The sequence below is a fragment of the Haliaeetus albicilla genome, chromosome 11, assembly GCF_947461875.1.
Source record: "Haliaeetus albicilla chromosome 11, bHalAlb1.1, whole genome shotgun sequence".
In the NCBI taxonomy this organism is placed as follows: Eukaryota; Metazoa; Chordata; class Aves; order Accipitriformes; family Accipitridae; genus Haliaeetus; species Haliaeetus albicilla.
In genome coordinates, this window is record NC_091493.1 from 6,650,978 (window position 1) to 6,670,947 (window position 19,970).

A 19,970-nucleotide genomic window follows, 5' to 3' on the forward strand; every position below is an offset into this window, starting at 1 on the left:
TTCACTTCATACCACTGCATAGACTAATTGGAGGACAAATTTCAAGGTGTTTTGTGTGGGTATGGGTTTTTTAATTATATTTGAAAAAACCCACATCCTTGTGCTTATACAGCGCTTAATATTTAGGAAGATTCTTCTACCCCCCCATGCCTGAAAGAAGCAGGTAATTGCTTTCTGCCAAAATAAAGCATTCTGTGAGGATCTGAATTACTATCAGCTCAGAGTAAAAGTCTGGCTGAAAAATACTCTCTACTGCAGGAAATGAGAGTAACATTCACATTTAGACTATTAATGCATTAACAGCTTTGATATCTTGTTTGAAAGTTCAGACAGTTACTAGCCACAGCTTGAAAGCAAGATGTTTGCCCGCAAAACAGAAGGCAGAGCAATCCAATTGCAGGTGGAGCTGACGGGGGATCTCCTACTTGCACACTCATGCCATAGGTATGGCAACAGTCATCACCTCTCCCCAGCCATACGCACAGCCCCAAGATGCTGCTCACGAGAAGATGGCAGAGCAGTTGCCGCACCTGCACTGGTGTCCCATTATTTCAACAGATCCTACCAGTAAGGAAGAAATACAGCACACTGCATCCAGCCCAGAGGCTGCCAACTAAATTACACCACAAAAGATTGAGACACACACATTTACAATTACAATGCAGGCAAAAAAAGCACAGAACAACTTCAGTGCTCAAATTTCTATGTCAGCAAATGTTGATGAGAGACGAACTGTGAAGTTTGTGTTGTCTTAAAGAAAATGCAAGTCTTAAAGAATGAGTTTGCTTATTTATTCAATAGTAGTTCCTAAAACACATGAAACTTGTCAGAGACCCCATTCATTACCAGTGACCAATCTGAAACACTAAAGTTGTAATAGGTTTCTAAATGCAGTTTTTGATAAATACAGCCTACTTAAGGGACCTCCTTTTGAGACAACTCAGACTCTGGTAAGCTATTAGTATGCTGTCTCATCAGCTGACCCTCATATATGAAATGTTATTGAGCACATATTTTTACAGTCTATATACTTAACCCAGGGAAGTTGCTGGAAACAGATACCACACAGTATGTCTGCCTCAGGAATTTTTTGTTGTTGTTGTTTAAATTGGACTTGCACCCCCTCAGGATCACTGAATAAAGCTGCTTGCCTTCATTGGACAACTTCTCAATGGACTCTGCGTCCACAGAGCTGCTTGGAGCTTTGTGGCTGCAGAGCTGCAGCATGCAGCACCCACATTCCCAGCTGTTCTCTCCCTGATCCGATCTGGGCTGACAGGGAATGACTTCTGTTCCCTCTCAACCTGGAGAGGGACCGCTGTCCCATGAACGACCCCTGCAGCATGCCAGGCAGTCCCGGCAGGGAGGAGGGATGAAAGCAATATTGCTGTTGAGCTGAGCAGCTTATAGTGATACTGGCTGTATGCCACAGCTGGCTGCAAGATACCTCCTTCCTCTTGCACGCCCTGAGTGGGAAGAAGGGGAATCTGAGCAAGGCCGTTAGAATAATATTCAACCAGCAAAGAGGCAGCAGATTCAGGATGACCAAAAGACACGCAGAAACACAGCCCTCAAAATATTATTATTATCAGTAGTAGTATTATCAGCACCATATAATACCTTACAAATGAACAATATTTCTGTGACCTCATAAAGAAGTACAGTGCATTTCACAGCTTACTCTGCAGCCGTTGCACACATGGTGATATAGAAACAAGTTTTCACTAGTAGCTTGAGAAGTCAGAATTTATGTGATGGCAAAAATTGGAACTTACAGGTAACCAGCATCTCAGAGGACCTGGAAAGATGATGCATCAAAATACAAGATATATCAGTGGAACTTAGTGTCTTCCACAAATCCATACACTATTGAGCTGAAAGAGCTCCAACAATCTTCCTATCATTAAAGCCATCTTGTTGCCAATTCTTTTACACCCCAAAGAAAATTTCTTTAGTAAACTGAAATACGATCTAGGCTGACTTTTACATCTCTAAGTTTCCTGAAATCAGGATTTTACAAAGATTTATTTTCTGCCATGTCAATTTAAGTAACACAATTTATTTTGCTAATGTATGCTATTTAGCAGGTTTTGAAACACTAAATTTTATATGAACAGTGGCTAACTAGTACCAGCTAAAAATACCAGTATAGAAATGTAAGCTATAAGCCATGACTCCTGCCAATTACATTTCAACTTAGATTTAAACCCGCTCCACTGTAGCTATGCCAGATTTCAGTAGACTGACCTGGCTGGCTGCTCCAGCCTTCCCTACACAGCCAACTAGCCTTTTAATACTAATCCCCTATTCCTTTGACAGCTTTTGGAGAAAAACGCTCTTTCCCACCGTTGATCTTGAAAATATTCCAGAGTTTCCAACCAATTTTACCACCCTCCTAAAAGTCAGCATAAGCAGACAGCATAGTGGCTTCTGCTTGGACACTTTAGTGAACAGAAGCTTTCTTTGGACCTCCTCTTGTGTTTAACCTCCCACATTCTCAACTCCTAATTTGAGATCCAATATGTCAGAATAAGCATGCCTGCTCCTTAAAAAAAAAAAAAAAAAAAAGAAGTGATGAAAGTGTGTCTCCTTCCCATCAAAACTGATCCCACTAATAGGATTCCATTCCTGAAATCCTATAGCATGCTCCACCAGCTCATGATGAAGGGCTAATCTTTTCACCTGCTGGAGGCAGCAGTCAACTCTTGAAAAACAGGGAACAAAATCAAGAACACATGCATTGTCTCCATTTGCTTGCATGGAGCAGTCACGCTCAGCTTTTTGGAATGACAAACTGAAGAGAGGTTTAACATGCCAAAATAAAGATTTTCAGAGAGTCTCCTCTTTCATACTGTTTAAAAATCACGTCTATTTTAGGTCTTTGGTATTGTGGTAGTTGTTTGGCCCAAGCATCTCATCTGCACTGAACTAATTCTGTACAAATATTCATGAGCATGTTTAACAAGTTTTAACAAATAGAGCAGGCATCTTGCCAGTCACAGCTGAATAGCAATGAAATCTAAAACACAGACATTCAGGAAAAAGTTATTCATTATTTCAGAAGTGGGAGGAGATATTTGTGTTATTTATTTTACAATATTTCTGTAACACCATAAGGATTAACAAGGAAATATCCAACCTTAGCCAGACAGCCAGGCTTAAGGAAAACACACACAGCATAAGCATCATTACAGGTGCACTTGTAATAAATCATCATTTGCTGTTTGGCAAAGAATTTGCATTTTAGCATTTAGCATAGTTCTTAAACTTTTTCCCAGTAGAGTACTTCGAGGTTTTGTTTGTTGGGTTTGTTTGGGTTTTTTAAATAACCTGTTTTCACTCTGAATACTTTCATTCCTTTAGAGGTGTACTCTATTTCATTTTAAATTATTTCATGCCTCAAGGCAATACTAAGAATTTGAATAAGAAACTGAATCACATTCTCAGTATTTCAGGCTCATTACATCCATATTTTAAAACAGAAAGTGATATTTTCTACACTATTACCCACATATATCTTTAAAAAGAGAGAAAATAAACAAGATATGCATGACTATTTTTCCAAACCTTTTTGAGATATCATTTGAAAGTGTAGTTTTTAGAAATCTCTTTGATTTATAAAGCAAGAAGTTCACACACAAGCATGGAAATTTAAGTTTAAATGCTAGCTGTACCTACTTAACTTTGACAGCCAGGGATCTCTACATTGCTTTCTGTTATCTAATAACAGTGTTCATGTTTTCAATCATGTTACTATGAACATAGCAGTTTCATTTATTCCCAGGAAAAAATTAATCCTGATCATCTTAAAAACAATCATTTAACTAGGACATACATATCTTTCTTTCCATACTTTTTCTTGTGTTTTGGTTTAAATGACTATTAGGCAGGATACACATTCCCTAAAGTTATACTCCTTTTGGTGGGCCACAAGTTGCTTAGAATCTTACTTATAAGCTTGTATTTTGTTTTCCTAGACCTAGAACCCTCTGAAATTCAACTGAAGGTCATGAGTTCTGTAGGAACATAATTCAGGAACAATCACAGGTTACTTCATGATTTAATGCAAATTTCATGACAAAGCAAGAGTATGCTAAACAGCGAACTGCAAGCTTATGCTTAGTGTATTAATTCAATAATTCAACTGAGAAGTTGCAATCAAGTTAATTGTGTCAAGATAACTTTTATCTGTGGTAGTAATTTTTCATGCCTTACTTCGTATGTGGAGTTACCTCAAGTTGATTGAAGAAAAACACCAGAAAAGCCAGAAGTCCTTTAAATAGTTTGTTTACCAACAGAAAGCACAACAGAGACAGAAAAGAAACAACAGTCATCTTTACCAAAAGCCTGCACAGAAAACTGCATGGTATCTTTTGAATTACAGTAAACTGGCCCCCATCCAAGGAATAACTACAAGTCATCTTAAACAAACATAGTATGAGGAGGACTAGAGGGCTGCAATCCTTAAATTGCATTTGAGGTTTTCAATACATTTGCAGAATTAATCTTTTTGTTTAGGAAAGGCAAATGCTCAGTACAATTACACTGTTCTATATCAAGGACAAAAGCAATTAATGCAAGCAAAAAGTTACCTTTACAGCTGCTGTCACTGCAGCAGTTGCTGCCAAATTCAACCCTTGCCTTCCAAAATTCACCATGGTCTCATAGCCTCTTTCTTTGGCTTGTACGATGTACTCGTCAATCTCCTAAAAGCAAAACATACTTAAATTTTAGAGGGCTGTGCATAAAAGTGACATTACCCCACAGTATTATTTTTCCACCAATAAAGGAAGACGGAAGAAATCTTTAAGAAAATATTTAATGGGACAATTTCTCTTGCCATCATATACTGATGTTCCATTCACTTACACTCTCTCATTTAAAAAAGGATTATGTCCGGTCAAACAAGAAGATAAAATAGATCACTTTTGTCCAGCTCAAACATTGCAGCTACATAGCAAGTTCCTTACAGAGAGTAAGCTTAACTTGTCAGACAAAAGTTGCTCAAGAAATAACATGCTTAAGATGAAATCCGAGAGCTCCTTAGAAAGGTAGAGTCAGCTCACAAAGAACTTCTAAAGCCAGAGCTTTGACATAGTCAAGCACCAAGGACAATACAGTCATGACATTTATCCCCAGCTGTGGTAAATGCCTGGAGTTGGAGATAAAGGCTTCAAGGTAGTTCACAACAGCTAACAGACTACAGGGAAAAAGCCCTTTAGCTTATAGAAGTTGCAAACGATTTACAGTTCAACCTTCAGAAGGTCAAGATGACCTTACTGTTCACGTCAGTGGACATGATGTCAGCTACCTGTTTTGCCTAATAAAGGCCAAGCCCAGCACTGACCTTTATGAATGCTATTTTCTGTACTGTGAGTTTTTTTTCAGTGGTAGTCTTCACACCTTTGCTAATCACTCTTTCCACACATCCAAACAGGATACTGAAAAAGAGCTAAGCAGATCTGTGGTCCTGTCATACTTTAGCTAAAGCTAAATATCCTTTAGCTATTTTCTGTTTGGGTGTTTCCTGTTGCAGACTGGTCTTCCCTTAAACCTCAGCAGAAAGTCTCTCCTCTTATCCTGTCAGTTTGCACATCAGGAAAGTCATTGATGTCATTCGTCCTGAGAAGTTTTATTACTAAGTTAAGCTAGAAAAAATGGTAACATGAAGAGCTGTTGCTGAAACTGCATTCATGCTTCTGCACAGAGTACTGCACATGTTCTTCCAGTAGAAAGTCAAACTGCATGACTTCCACTCAACTGGACTCCACAGAGTGCACTCCTTAAGTAGACCAGAGAACACCAAGCTATCTCATCGCAATAGAAAGTAGTGCATTGTCTGCTCATATAAGTTAAACGGAACCATATATATGGACAGTCATATGCACTTGCCTCTGGAGTCCAAGTTCATGCTGACTGGTAAACCAGTAACTGCTTTTATCATGTATCTAGCAACAGTTAGTATTTCAGCACATGGTATTTCCCTATTAGGTATTAAAAACATAAGAAATTATTTCTTACCCTTTCTTTAGAAGAAAGAAGCGGGTGGAGAAATTTTCTGTAGATTAAACTTGCCCCTCTAGTATATGGGGAAAGGAGCCAAATAACAAAAGCTATCTTCAGTTCATAGTAGAGTGGAAACCTACAGACAAGTTAAAGGTTGCATGAAATCAACAACTGCAGGAAGAAAATGCACAGTAACTAACCATCATTAAGACCTCTCTTCAAATAACACAATTACATATTAGCATACAGGATTCTTCACTTACAAGAAGTTGTATTAGACAAAAATTGAACAAGTTAGACCTATGGATTTATTTTAATTGACTGTACTGTCATTTAACAAATTGAAACAGTTAATATACTTGCTTTGCATTATACATTCCTGCAGAGAAATTATAGTTCATCGCTTTAAGAGTTCCATTCCCCTATTCAGTTTCTACCACAAAAGTTCAAGTTTTACAGTCCCTACTCCCAGTGACAGTGTACAGCAAGCTTGAAACCAGATGTTATTCCTCACATACACTGAGATCTTTTCCTGAAAGAAAAGGGCTATCAGCAAGCACAACTTCTTTATAAAGAATTACATCTTTACAAATCAAAGAACATCAGAAACAAATACAGTTTCCTTCAGAGATCATAAAAAGCAGGGTCTTACCAAGAGACTGTTAGGTCAGTTATTGTTTCAGTAACTGTATAAAGAGCAAACACAATCCAATACATCATCCAGCGAACCTGAAAATTAAAACACCATCTTCAGCAAGAATTTTGATTTCACCTTTACACAGAATACACTGTACACCGTACAGTCAGTTCAGAGCTGTCAAAGCAATACACTCAACAGTACCTCAAGTCTGCCTCAACTAGGTTTCATGTGAAACTATATCAAGGTTCTAAGGGTTTTTTCTGTTCATAAGTAGAACTGGTGGCAGCTGCAACAAGGTAAGTGAAATGGCTGGGTCACCAGAGTCACAACCTCACCTAGGCTGGCTTCACAGATTTGATTCTGCCTCTAGAAAGCTTTAGTGATAAGAAAAAAAACACTGCAAAGAGTCAGCAGATTATCATAAGCATGAAGTGCAATTCCCACTCTAGCACTAAAGAATATTTCATTCTCTTCCACACTCATCCATATGTTTATACCACACACACAAAAGTCAGCATTAGTAAGTCAGGTAGCCCTTGCTTTCATTTCACAACATACGTTATTCAGCTATACTTTGCAGTTAAGTTCTAATTTAATTCTATTTATATGCCAAGAACCACAAAATTCTTGTGAATAAGAGAGCTCACATGTAAGCATCTTAATGCTTCAGGGGTTTACGTCTATCTACTTTTTGTTTTGTTTAAGATTTACACTATACATCATTGTTTTGAAATCAGACAATGCTCTTAAAATACAGGTTAACTAAATTGCTCATTTTTCTTGAGCATTTGTTCAAATTTGGTTGTCTAAACTGATTACATCTTTTAGAATAACTATTATAGAAGTAGTTCCATGCATTTGTCTTCTCTAAGATATCAGTGGCCAAATGCAATATATTTCCAAAATAGGTCAGTGCAAATCACCACTGGTCATTCATACTAACGCAATGCCCACGTTCTTTAAATTCCAACGCTATCTATGCTAGAAAAAAACCAAAACAGCTTAAAAAAAAAAGACAGAAAAGAGAAGAAAAGCATCACCCAAAACCACATGCAGTAACCTCATTTCATTTGCGATATACAGACTACTAACTCTTCCAGTATACCCACAAAGCATTAACACCACATTTGTTAGACACTAGCGCGAGTCCTAAATTCATGATACCCTCTTTCAAAAGGAGCAATATATATGCATTCCTATGGAGGATGTAGCTCAGATTTAATCTTCACTTTTAAAGCAATCTTTTTTTGAAGTGGACTTAAATAAGTACTCAAAAACTAATGCTATACTGCTGCCTATAAAACCACTCCCTTTGTCACAACTTGAGACCCTTAAACGCCTTTCTGCATTTCAATTTGAAGAGAAACTCAGTCATGTGATGACATTCTTCAATCTCTGAGGATTTAGATTATTTCAGGCTTGAATAAACTAAGACAAACACAACAGCTAAAGTTATCTCTGACAGGCCATGTGACATTTAGACTGGTGACCCTTCCATGAACCAGAGTCAACACCTGAATAAAAATAAAATCAACATCCACCCTTGCCCCATCAACCTAAGCATGATGCAATGCAATTTTTAAGATGCCATGCAAGACAATTTTTTTCCAATGTATTTCATCCAGGCTATTCATTCTTTAATCAACATCTATTTTTCCAATTAAGAACAACAGTAGAAGTAGAGTTTCTCTTGAGCTGCTAGGAACAGTAAGAAATGCTCTGCAGAAGGGCACATGAAATCTGCCAGGAGTCCTGCTGAGGTCTGGGCAAAGATTCTCAAAAACACAAGTCAAATCATATTCTAACACAACTAATGCATTAGGTACCAAAAGTATCCTTGACAAATGAATCTGAGTGATTACAGTGGTTTTCATACCAGAAACAAAAATAGCCACACCCCAGGGAAAAACAGGTCATAATTGACACTGCCCAGAAGAATATCATCTACTTAATTCTTAAAGATGAAGTTACAGAAGCTTTGATTGAGTTTTGCTTTTTATGTTAAAAGGGTGATTACAGATTTGTTTTGTTGAGGTTTTTTTCTACCATCCTAGTGTTAAGCTCATCTCTGTTGGCTTTGGCTGAAGCACATCTTTTCAAGTCAGGATTCTGAAGCCAGGATTTGAGAAGACTGATCATTCAGACTTATAAACTACATTTCAGATGCTTATTACAAGCAACATCTTTGGTGTAACACAGTGAAAAAACTCCTCAAAGATCTTAGTCAACTCCATTAAACCAGAGTAATTACAAGAACAAATAAATCTCCTCAAAGGCACAGATCCTAATTTCTAGAACTAAAGCCTATAAGTCTTTTAAATTACCAAAACCAGCAGCAACACTTCCCCCCACCAAAATAATCTTTCAACAATTCGATGCATTGTGACCTACACAGCAAGTCAGGATATCCATACTTTTTGTTTAGTTTTTTTTTACTGGTGGAAGCAGTGGCTAAGTAAAAAATTTCACTGTAACAAAGCTCTTGCAATCCAGCAAACAAAAACAAATGGTTCCTGAGCCACACATAACCCTGGAAAGGAAACTGTGCTTGGGCCATAACATGACTGGCAGCAGAGGTGTGCCATTTGGAAGGCTGCAGTTAAACCTACACCCTCTCCGTGAAAGAAAATGACCCAGCTGGGAAGATGAAAACCATGGATCATCCCTAAGATCTATCTGGACGCTCAACCCAACCAGCAATGGAGTGGCAATTCACTGATAAGTCAATGTCATTCCTTGCCCATAAAAAAGTCACTGTGATGGGTCTCATTCATTTCAGCCCCATGAACATTTTGTATGCAACTGCAAGTTCAGGGACTGCTCAGAGACCACAGGTACCTGTGAAAAGCAGTGTTTTAACACTAAATGAAAATACACAGGTGGAAGAATATAGTTCCAGGCCCACTAAAGGTCTTGTGTAAATGGCAGGCATCTCTAAAAAAGGATGCCCAAGAAAGACAGCTCAGTCATAGCTAACTGGACAACTGAGGTAAGAGTCAAAATCTCAGCATTCTACAAACATTACTTTTCCTAGAAAACACATTGCAAGAGGCAATGGTAGCTTCTTAAATTAAAGTGATTTCTTGTATTAGAGTTTGAAACTGCTACCCTCTACTTAGCCTCTGGATCCCTTTTGAGCTTAGCTCTAGCAGGACAAATAAGCTCTAATCAGCTTGTGTACAGACACCAGAAGTATACGATGTCCGCTTCGGAGCCTTGATGGAGCAATCAGATTAAATGCAAGATATACAAAGGGAGGAACGACCACTACTGCATTCTACTACTACAACCAAGTACAACGCAGAGACATCACACATCCAGACAGCAGCATTAGGTCACAGCTATGGCTGCCAAGTTAAAGTAACTGCTGGCACTGACTCCATCCTGAGTCAGGCAGCCAAGTTAAGAACAAGGTTCAGGAGAGAATACAGGTTAGCTGCTGAAATCAAGTTAGGCTGCCTCTTAAAGCCAGGAAGTAACTCAGTGACCAAAGCTCCTTGTGACTGCAACTGGGTAACATTTTTGTTGAAATCGTCATGGCTCACACTGAAAAGTAAGTAATTTCACAGATTAATTCTAAACTGCAGTAACTACAATAACTGTGGTTTTTTCTGTCTTACTCTCCTGTCTGTTCTGCTTCTTTCCTCCACATCACCAAATCTTTTCCTTCCCTGGTTACATTTTTTTCCGCCTCTTTGAGGAATGATAGATTAACCAGAGCTACCCTTTTCTCAGGTAGATTTTAAATCCCCTGTTGAGCTCCATACAATAATTAAACTGCTGCTACTGTTCATGTTGTCACTGAGAATCAATTTGTCATTGCTTATGCTACAGGTGTTGGCAGAATTAGGAAACCTTTTTTCTACCCCCTGCCCAAAGTGCATTATTTTGGGCAATTTGCTGAAATGAAGCCAACACTTTAAGGTTTATGTTTAAAAATCCTCCTAAAAATATCTGTATACAGCATAGTGTGTTGGACACGTTTCAGCAAAGTCTATGAACAGTCTCAGAAACCTTAATTTCAGCCCTCCAGACAGAATCACAGGATTACCACTAGATTCACACAGGTATTGTATCTAATACCAAGATAGTCGAATCAAGCTTTCATATGATTTATTGCACTGCATAATGAAAATTTCACAGTTCTATGTCAGCAGAGGCATTTAATTAAGCAATTAAAAGGAATGCAACTTACATATTCCTTCACATTTTTTGTCTTCACAGCTTTGTATGAGTAGTATGCAGGATACAGCATCCCAAACACCAGCCTATTGGAAAATAAAAAGACCTTTCAGCATCTCTTATACTGTATGTAACAAAACAGTGACAATACACTGTTAGAGCAATGCAGCCAACTTTATAAACAAATCCCATTCTCTAGCTTGAAAAAAAAAAAATCACAGCATTATAGGTTGCTTGGAGGAAGTTTAACAATACACAAAAATAGAGCAACATGAACAGAAAAGGCTGTATGCCCTGAAGACAACGAACAGTTGTGTAAGACTGCCTCTAACAGAGAATGTAAAACTAGGAGCTCTTCTGGTTCAGCTACAAGTAAAACCAGTCCTGCAGTCTGTCCATACCAAAAGACTGTTTCCTCCACAGTGACAGTGCTATCACACTTAAAGAGCCTCTAACAACTATCAGTAGATATTCAGAATCATCTACTCTTATCAGATTACCAGAAGATTCTTCAAAAGCAATTTTAAGACAACAAGATGAGTTACATAATTTCATCTCCTTTTGCTAGAACTCTGCAACAGCAACACACGGAAATGGAGGCAAGTGGGAATTAATCCAGTGTTGCTCAGACAGCCAACCTGCTAAAATTCATCAAAAGTAAGGTGCAGAACAGGGTGAGAGGGTGCCAAGCTGAGAGCAGGATCAGAAAAAAAAAAGATCTGCTCTAACACAACTCTGTTACAACACAGCATTTTCTAGTAAGTCTTGGCCACAAACTAGTGGAACAGTTCTTTATGAGAAATTGAGCAGCAGTAGTCGCCATCTTCTTGAGAAATGCAAGAGCTCCATACTTTTATTTCACCAGCTTGTTAACACTTTGTAAAGTCAAGCAATTGCCTGCCCTTAGTTCCAGCTGGTCTAAAGCAGCAATTACAGACAAGTCTGGCTACATCTCTGCAGCATCACTGTTTTGGGTTTGTGTGGTGGGGTTTTGGTAGTGGGGGAAGGGGCTGCAGGGGTGGCTCCTGTGAGAAGCTGCTGGAAGCTTCGCCGGCTCCAAGTTGGACCCGCGGCTGGCCCAGGCCGAGCCCGTCAGCGATGGTGGTAGCGCCTCTGGGAGAACAGATTTAAGAGGGGAAACCTGCAGTGAGTAGGGGGATTGGAATGTGAGAGGAACCCCTGTGCAGATACTGAGGTCAGTGAAGAAGGACGGGGAGGGGAGGAGATGTGCCGGAGGAGGGGCTGCCCCCGCAGCCCGTGGTGAGGCAGCAGGCTGTCCCCTGCAGCCCATGGAGGGGAGCGGGGGAGCAGATGCCCACCTGCAGCCCGGGGAGAGAGGAGCCCACGCTGGAGCAGGGGGATGCCCCCGAAGATGGCCGTGACTCCATGGGAAAGCCTGTGCTGGAGCAGTCTGTGAGTGAAGGACTGCAGCCCGTGGGAAGGACTCACATTGGAGACATTTGTGGAGGACTGTCTCCCATGGGAGGGACCCCACGCTGGAGCAGGGGAAGAGTGAGGAGTCCTCCCCCTGAGGAGGAAGGAGCGGCAGAGACAACGTGTGATGAACTGACCCCAACCCCCATTCCCCATCCCCCTGCGCTGCTAGGGGGGTTAGGTAGATAATTTGGGAGTGAAGCTGTGCCCAGGAAGAAGGGAGGTGTGGGGGGAAGGTGTTTTAGGATTTGGTTTTACTTCCCATTATCCTTGTTTTGATTTGACTGGTAGTAAATTAAATTGATTTTGTTTTTTCCCCAAGTTGAGCCTGTCTTTTGCCCGTGACCATAATTGGTGAGTGATCCCTCCCTGTCCTTGTCTCAACCCACGAGTGCTTCTTTTTATTTTCTCATCATCATCCCACCGGGGACAGGGGAAAGACAGTGAGCAAGTGGCTTCGTGCTGCTTTGTTACCAGCTGGTCTCAAACCACAACAACCACTTAAAACTTGCTCAGGACAGTTATGTGGGAGAAACATACACTTGTAGGTATATCCAGAGAGATATCTTCTACGAAAGTTCAGAACTCTTAAGTAATTTAACTTCTCACAGGCAAAGGAAGATGCATCATAGGCTTTTTTTTTTTTTTTTTAAGTAAGAATCCACCTGGGACACAGATCTGGCATGTAAGACTTCAACTCAAATGGTTGAAGTTTACCAAAGTAAATAATCAACTAAAATTTAAGGTTTTAAAAGTTGTGTCAGGTAGCTTTAAATAAGTGGTTCTACCTACAGAGCCACTGCACAAGACTGCATGACACTACCAAGCCTTGCTTTACTGTTAGACCCAGGAAAGAATTCTAAGAACTTGTAGCCCAATTTACTTTTTTTTAAGCAACTAGTCCAAGAGTCTTCATCTTCTATAAGATGTTATTTGCAGACTACCACAGAACTTTCCTAGTATACAAGGCATCAATATAAGTTCGAATTCAGTCAGTTTGATATACACCATCTTTCAAGCACCACTCTGGTATGTAGGCAGAAGTCATCTGCTTGGTAGGAAGCCAATTTAGAGTACTAAAGTCATCTCCAACACTTAAACATAGTACATAACAATTCCATATTTTTTTTTTTCCACTTAACAGCAAAGGTGCGATACTTTCTTCAACATCACAGATACCACAGAGGGAGGGTTTCTCCATCTTTAGTGCAAGACAAACACAGTTTCCCATGGAAGGAAGCCTGTTGCAGAGGCAGGGGGATACTGGCAGAGGTACTAATGTTAAGTTGTAAATGCCAGAAGTGAGGGGGCAGGACAAAATTATGGAAGCATAACTGCAGAACCCTTCATGTTTGAAAGTCACCTAGTCCAATCTCCTGCTCAAACCAAGCTCAACATCAGATTTGGACCAGGCTGCTTAAGGCTTCAGCCAGTCAGGTCTTGCAGACTCCCAAAGAGAGATTTCACATCTTCTCTGGGCAATCTGCTCTAATGCTTAATGAGCCTCCCAGTGCAAAGTTTTAGTTATATCCAGTCAGAACCTGAAGTTTATGACCATTGTCTCTCTTGACTGAGTAGAACACCAAGAGAATGGGCCTGGCTCTCATAACCTCCAAAAAGTAACACAGGATTTCTAATAAGTCCCCCCAAAGCCACCACTTCTCTGGCTAAACAAGCCCAGTTCATTCAGACTCTCCTCACAAGTCACAGGCTGTGACCACATTGGTGGCCTCCACTGAACTTTGTCAAATAAATTAACATCTTTCTTGCACTAAGAAGCCCAAAGTCAGACACAGTCAAATGTGTAAATATCCATCTACATCCTCATCCTCTCCTGAATGTGTAATATGTATGTATTTTCCTCACCATTTAATTTAAAAATTATAAAACCCAAGAAAAAGTCTCAGACACTGAACCATATATTTTCTTACCTTTAAAGAACAAAGAAGGCTGTAAGAAAAATAATTGGGTTTAATTTAATTTAGGACAATAAAAAGAATTACTGCCTGATTGTAAGTAGGAGTCAAAGCTTGTTAATCATGTATAACTCTTTTCTAGGATGCATTCACTTCCACAACACAAGACTAGAACTGTCTTCTGGGCACGTTTGCAATCTTTGCATACATTGGGCCTTTACCCATACAACAGAATTGTTAATGGCCAATAGCAGCAGAAGACCTGAAGGGCACTTCAAGCAGGTCTCCAAGAGATCAGATTCCTCTGTAGTGGGAAGGGACTGTGCACTGCAGATCCCTTAAAACAATATTGATGTGAAAAAGCATAACTAGTGTACCATAGTGGCACTTTAAAATCTGGATGCTCAGAATTTCACAATTCATGCTAAACTGGAGTTAACAGAAGATGGATCCTGAAGCTTTTTAATATGTATAGGCAAGCTGCTACTCCCCTGCAGCAGAGCTTACCTACATGTTTCAGATGTTGAATGCCTTTTGAAAGAGTCCAGACTACTTGAATGCCAGTTCAGCATACTAATCTGTAGAAGCCTATCCAAGACCTTTCATCCTAAAGCCAAGAAAAGCAACAGTCAAAAACCTTGAATGGTTTTATTCCCCACTAGGAGAAAAGCCTGACAACAAGTTAAAAACCTCACTTCACCCAAATAACAGGAGATCTGGAAACAGAAGAAAAACGCGACCAAAGACCCTTCATTTTCACGAAATTCTGCAGCCAACAGCTATTCCTGTCATTTTTGTCCCTGCGGAATATCCTGTTCAGTAACCCATCACCTCTAATGGCTCTCACCTTTCCTTGTTCTTCTGGCTGAAGTTATAACCATAAAGTATCAGAGATAAGGAAAACCTTGTTAATCCTAATAACATAACACAGACTTTATAAGGGCAGAAATTTATCTGTTCAAAGAAAAGATACAAAAGCAGTTCCTGAACATCATAACCACTACCAACTGTCAGACAGCTGCATAATTATATGCCATTATTGGTCATCTATGCACCTCTCCCAAATTCTCAAAAAATAATCCAAAGTTATTTAGATAGCTACCAGTACCCTGCACATGTAAGTTTCTTGCTACGAAGCACATGAAAGAAACAGTCTGAATCTTTCACTTAACAGATTTTTGGTGTATACTTTTTGACTCACTTTGCTGTCAAGTAGCACCACTACTATTTAAAAAAAAAAAGCATATTTTAAAATTTAAACAGCAATTTATCCTCTGAATGTGTCATCCTCTAAAATCTGGTAGAAACAAGAATTGGGACAGAACAGAATTTTGAGAACACTGCTTTGGAAACAATTGATCTTCAAGCAGAAAGCTTATTACAGTAACAGTTAAGAAGATCATAAACCTACACTAAAGACGACCAAGTTAAATGAGAACACTATCACAGGACAAACACAAAGGTAGCTAGTTTTCCCTAACTAGAGAATCTTTATGTTACTCAATACTGGTCAAATCAGGAGTCAAAAAAAATCCCTATTTTAGTACTCACTTTTTAAATTTTGAAGTGTTTTTCAAGAAATTACTTTTAAAGTCAAAGAACAAGAAACATAACACCACAATATATCATTACTTATTAGTGTTCAATACTGCTGTAACATGAAAGTGTCAGAAAAACTGCTACTTGTTTCAAAGGGCCTTGTGGGGTAGATGGGTCTAAACTGAAAAACATCAGCACATTTAGCCAGTAATAAAAACTTCACAGTAGTGGTTCCTGTTATCTCCTTAGAGCCAGAGCTGACAGTTTAAGTGTGGCATGGTGCTGCTGCCAACTCTGGCATCACTACTTCCTTCACATGGGCAAAGCCCTCTAATCTTAGTTGAAGCTACCAAGCAAATCAACAGGAGAAAAGCCAACTTGTCCCCAGTGAGCAGAGTTGAAGGTCAGCAAATCCACTTTTACCCTCAATCTATACGTGATAGATTAGTATACAGGCAAAAGAGAGATCACAGCAGCTGACTGAAGCAGAAACACATAGAACAGGAGCAGCAGGGAGCCTGGGCACAATCACTATCATTGACACAGATAGCTACAACAGCCGAGCATTTTCTAGTAGTTTTCCTGTTTGCATCAATACCACCCAAAATTTCAAAGATGTTAGCAACACCTACTGCTATGCATTGTAAGCACATGCCTCCTCTAGTATTTCTACAGTAACTGTACAACACACTTCGAGGATATGCCCAATTATTCCAAGGCTTTTCAAATCTAAAAGCTTAAGTGCTATTTTTTAAAGTGCAGTTTGTATTTCACACTGGACATCAGCACACTGCACTAATGTAGCTGGCAAAAACAAAGCCAGTTTCCACAGACAGAAACAGATTTCAGCTGAGTGTGATGTCGTTTATTTTACTAGTAGATATATGAATAATCTTGCTTACCAATGTAATTTTACTGCCAGTTGTATGCCTAGCTATTTCAGTTTTTCAGCTGTGCTCAGCAACTAATGTAGCATTCCTGTTTTGGTACAGCCGCTTCCTCTACAGACACTTTGTTCATTTAAAGAGAAATGTTTCTCAAATACACTAGGAGATTAAAAATCAAAATACAAAGCAAAAAAAAAGTATCAAAAAGCCTTGAAATCTGAATAAAACAATGTATTTGTGTATCCATGTAGCTGTATTAAAACAAACAACCTACTGCCTGTATTATCACAGTCTTACAGTTTGAATAGCCTTAAAGTGCACAACTATTTGAAAAACTCATTTCTGAAGCAAAGCAACTGAATTTGCATTTGACTGTTAACTGAAAAATCAGCCACCTGTACACACATTGCTCTGGCACCGAGCATATTTAACCTGGATAGTAAACAATTCTAAAGTTAATGTTTAAAACAAATAAATAAATACGAACAACGAAAAAAACCCAAAACAAAAAACCAAGACACAAATGAAAGCCACCAAGTCGCTGAAAAAGACTACTTGCATCCAGACTCCCAAAACACTAAGCCATTAAACCAACAGTGCATTTAAGACTTCAGGCTGTTCACACTGCCAAAGAATTGCCCAAAGCAAGCAATAGCGTTTGGCACTTTATTCTTTTGTTCCTCTGAAATCCAGAAAGATAAGGGTCACAAGTGTTCCCTAATAGTAAAAGCCATTGAGGAAACTCGCTCAATATGAGATACTTTGCAGACAATGACATTTGCTAAGCTCCCTTTCCTTAACAAGTTTGGTAACAGAGATGACACCGATTTGTCCACCTACTGACAGACTGACGATCTCGGCACAGACATTTGCTAATGTGTGCATCTACAGTGGAAATATGCATCTACATCCTGAAGGATCACTTGACAGCATTTGGCAGGTTGGAGAATAAAAGAATCCTCCCCATCTCCACAAAACCATGGAAGTGAATTATACTTCCTTACTTTGCTGACCATGCCCAGTTCCCCTTCCCAGTACTAGCCTTTACATGCAAATTATGATAGGAGCATCTTCCATTCCTGTTATATACACACACAAGCTTTTCTAACAGCAGGTCAGACACCACAGAAATACCAGAAGTAACATAGGTGACTCCCAGCTCTGTGTGGCATGAAAGCCTTAACTGTACCACAGTATCTATGCAGAAACTAGGGTGTGATGTTGTTAGTATTACTTTGCTTCTATATGAACTATAATTACTGTTCCATGTTATGGTTAGCAAGTTTAGTTTAAGCAAGATTTCTTTTGAAGAGAAGTTTGCTAATGGAAACTAAATAGCTGAATGAAATCTAGTCTGAAGAACAATGCTTGAGTCTTTGACTGGCTGTTCTTGGCTTTAAAAAGGCAGATAGCCATACTCCGTAACAATGCGTCCACTGAGGTTCAATCAGCACACACTGCAAAAGCAGAAACATTTTTGCTCAGACTGTATGCTACTCATGTACTTGTGAGCCATCCCCATACAAGATAAGCAGTTTGGATTTTTCTCTCTTTTTTTTTTTTTGGCTATAAAGTGGTAAGGCTAATCAGTTATGCACTAAGTTACAACTGCTACACATCTTTGTGTGGTACCCTAATGCTCAAAATAAGGCGTAAGAAGTATCTGTAAGAATCCTATTCGGGGAAAAAAAACCCCAAAACCCAAACCTCCAATTAAAGGGAAAAAGCAAGACTCTCAGTTGTGCCCACCAACACCCCTTGAGGGTTACAACTGGGTAGTAAGTTCTAGACTAAGCCAGCCAACTCCTAGGTTTTTACATGTCCAGACGAACAAAAGCTCACACTGGCATTTTTGTCCTCAATGTTTTTGAAAGGCACTAAACAAAGTCTTTCTCTCCAGCACCTGACAGAATTTAGTTCCATTTTGCTACCAGACAACATTCAGATATACACCACTAACCATAACAATCTATGTTAAAAGACTATGTATTCAAGTAATTACAAATACACTTGGACCAAAATGCTAGTCTGTTACAGAGACAGGAGCATGAGGATAAGCTCCTGAACTTCACACCAAATTGCATCCTGCTTTTTCTTTCACCCCTCACCTTGGGCAAGGAACATGGGAAATCCCATAAATCCTATTAAAAGAACATGTCTGCTAACAGTAGCAAACCTTAAACTCAGCAACTCCTTTAGCAGATGAGAGTTACCAAAAGGCAGGAATGCAATCAGAAACAGGTTTGTTAAAATCTTCATAGCATTCTTATACAAAGAATAGCCATAGAAAAGAGGTCTTAACAGTTAAAGAATATACCCAGAAGCACTGATAGATCTGATTAAGCACATTCTTGAGCAGAGCAAGAAGGCTATTAACCTTCCAGCTTAGGAAGCTGGAATTCTCCAAAGCACTTGCCAGATTCTTCCAAAGCACAACATAACCAAAAGTAATGCAATTACTCAAGCAGTTGAAAATCACCTTAAAGTTTTAAGGGGAAAAGTGACCTCCCTACCAATCCTACTAAACAGTGAGACTTTCCTATGTCAGGAACATTTATTTAATAAGTCCTAAGTATAATAATTGCAAGCAGCCCGATAGGAGACAATTAAGTCTTTCTCCCAATGCAGAGCTCCAGGCTCCATTACGTGTATCCTATCCACTCATGTTTATGGAATACTACTTTATTGATTTATCCCAAAACAGGGAACCTGTTGCCAAATACTCTTCAAGTTCTCTCAACACAGAAAGAGCCCTGCCTGAAACTTGAAAGAAGTCTAAAAAGAGCACACCAAAAAAATCATCTTCTGTAAGGGATGTTCTGTACTGGAATCTGTGTGGAAGTACTGACATACTTACAGGCAGGATACATCAAGTGAGATTGATCGCTTATTCGCATAGGCTCACCAGGTTTCTCTCAGAGAAAACAAGATTTAGATGCCAAGAGAACATTGAAACCTCATTGTCTCTGCAGATACATTTCTTTGAGTCCAAAACAAGGATTTTCCTTTCCTGCCATTACCGTCAGCAAAATTCACCTATAAATGCATCCTCCTAAAAACTCCCATTTGTTTTCTCCATATGCTCAAAGAGTTGAAAGTGCTGGAAACTTCATAGTTTTTTCTAGGTTGCCTGCTACTCATTCTACTTGCTACTACAAAACCCTACATAACACAAAAAAGATCAGACAGCAGTCTTAATTCACTTGATACCTGAATACACATTAGATGTGCTACCTCCTTCAGCAAGAATTAACCTTGCATTTCCAACATGCAGGCTACATATGGCTTGAAGCCTATTAGGCCAGTTCAGTTAGCCAGCAATATACCCAAAACACAAGGCACTTGGATCCCACTCTCCCAGCAATG

General features: G+C 39.3%; 1 protein-coding gene across 2 annotated transcripts in view; it reads right to left on the reverse strand.

Moving 5' to 3' along the window:
* Window positions 1-19,970, reverse strand: part of REEP3 (receptor accessory protein 3) — a 43,874-nt gene that overhangs the window by 11,340 nt on the left and 12,564 nt on the right. For both annotated transcript variants that reach the window (XM_069795962.1, XM_069795963.1), the window contains exons 2-5: window positions 10,842-10,914; window positions 6,659-6,735; window positions 6,022-6,142; window positions 4,593-4,706 (exon numbers count right to left, since the gene is read on the reverse strand). In XM_069795962.1, coding sequence (XP_069652063.1) covers window positions 4,593-4,706; window positions 6,022-6,142; window positions 6,659-6,735; window positions 10,842-10,914 — 385 coding nt within the window. The remainder of the gene's footprint in view (window positions 1-4,592; window positions 4,707-6,021; window positions 6,143-6,658; window positions 6,736-10,841; window positions 10,915-19,970) is intronic.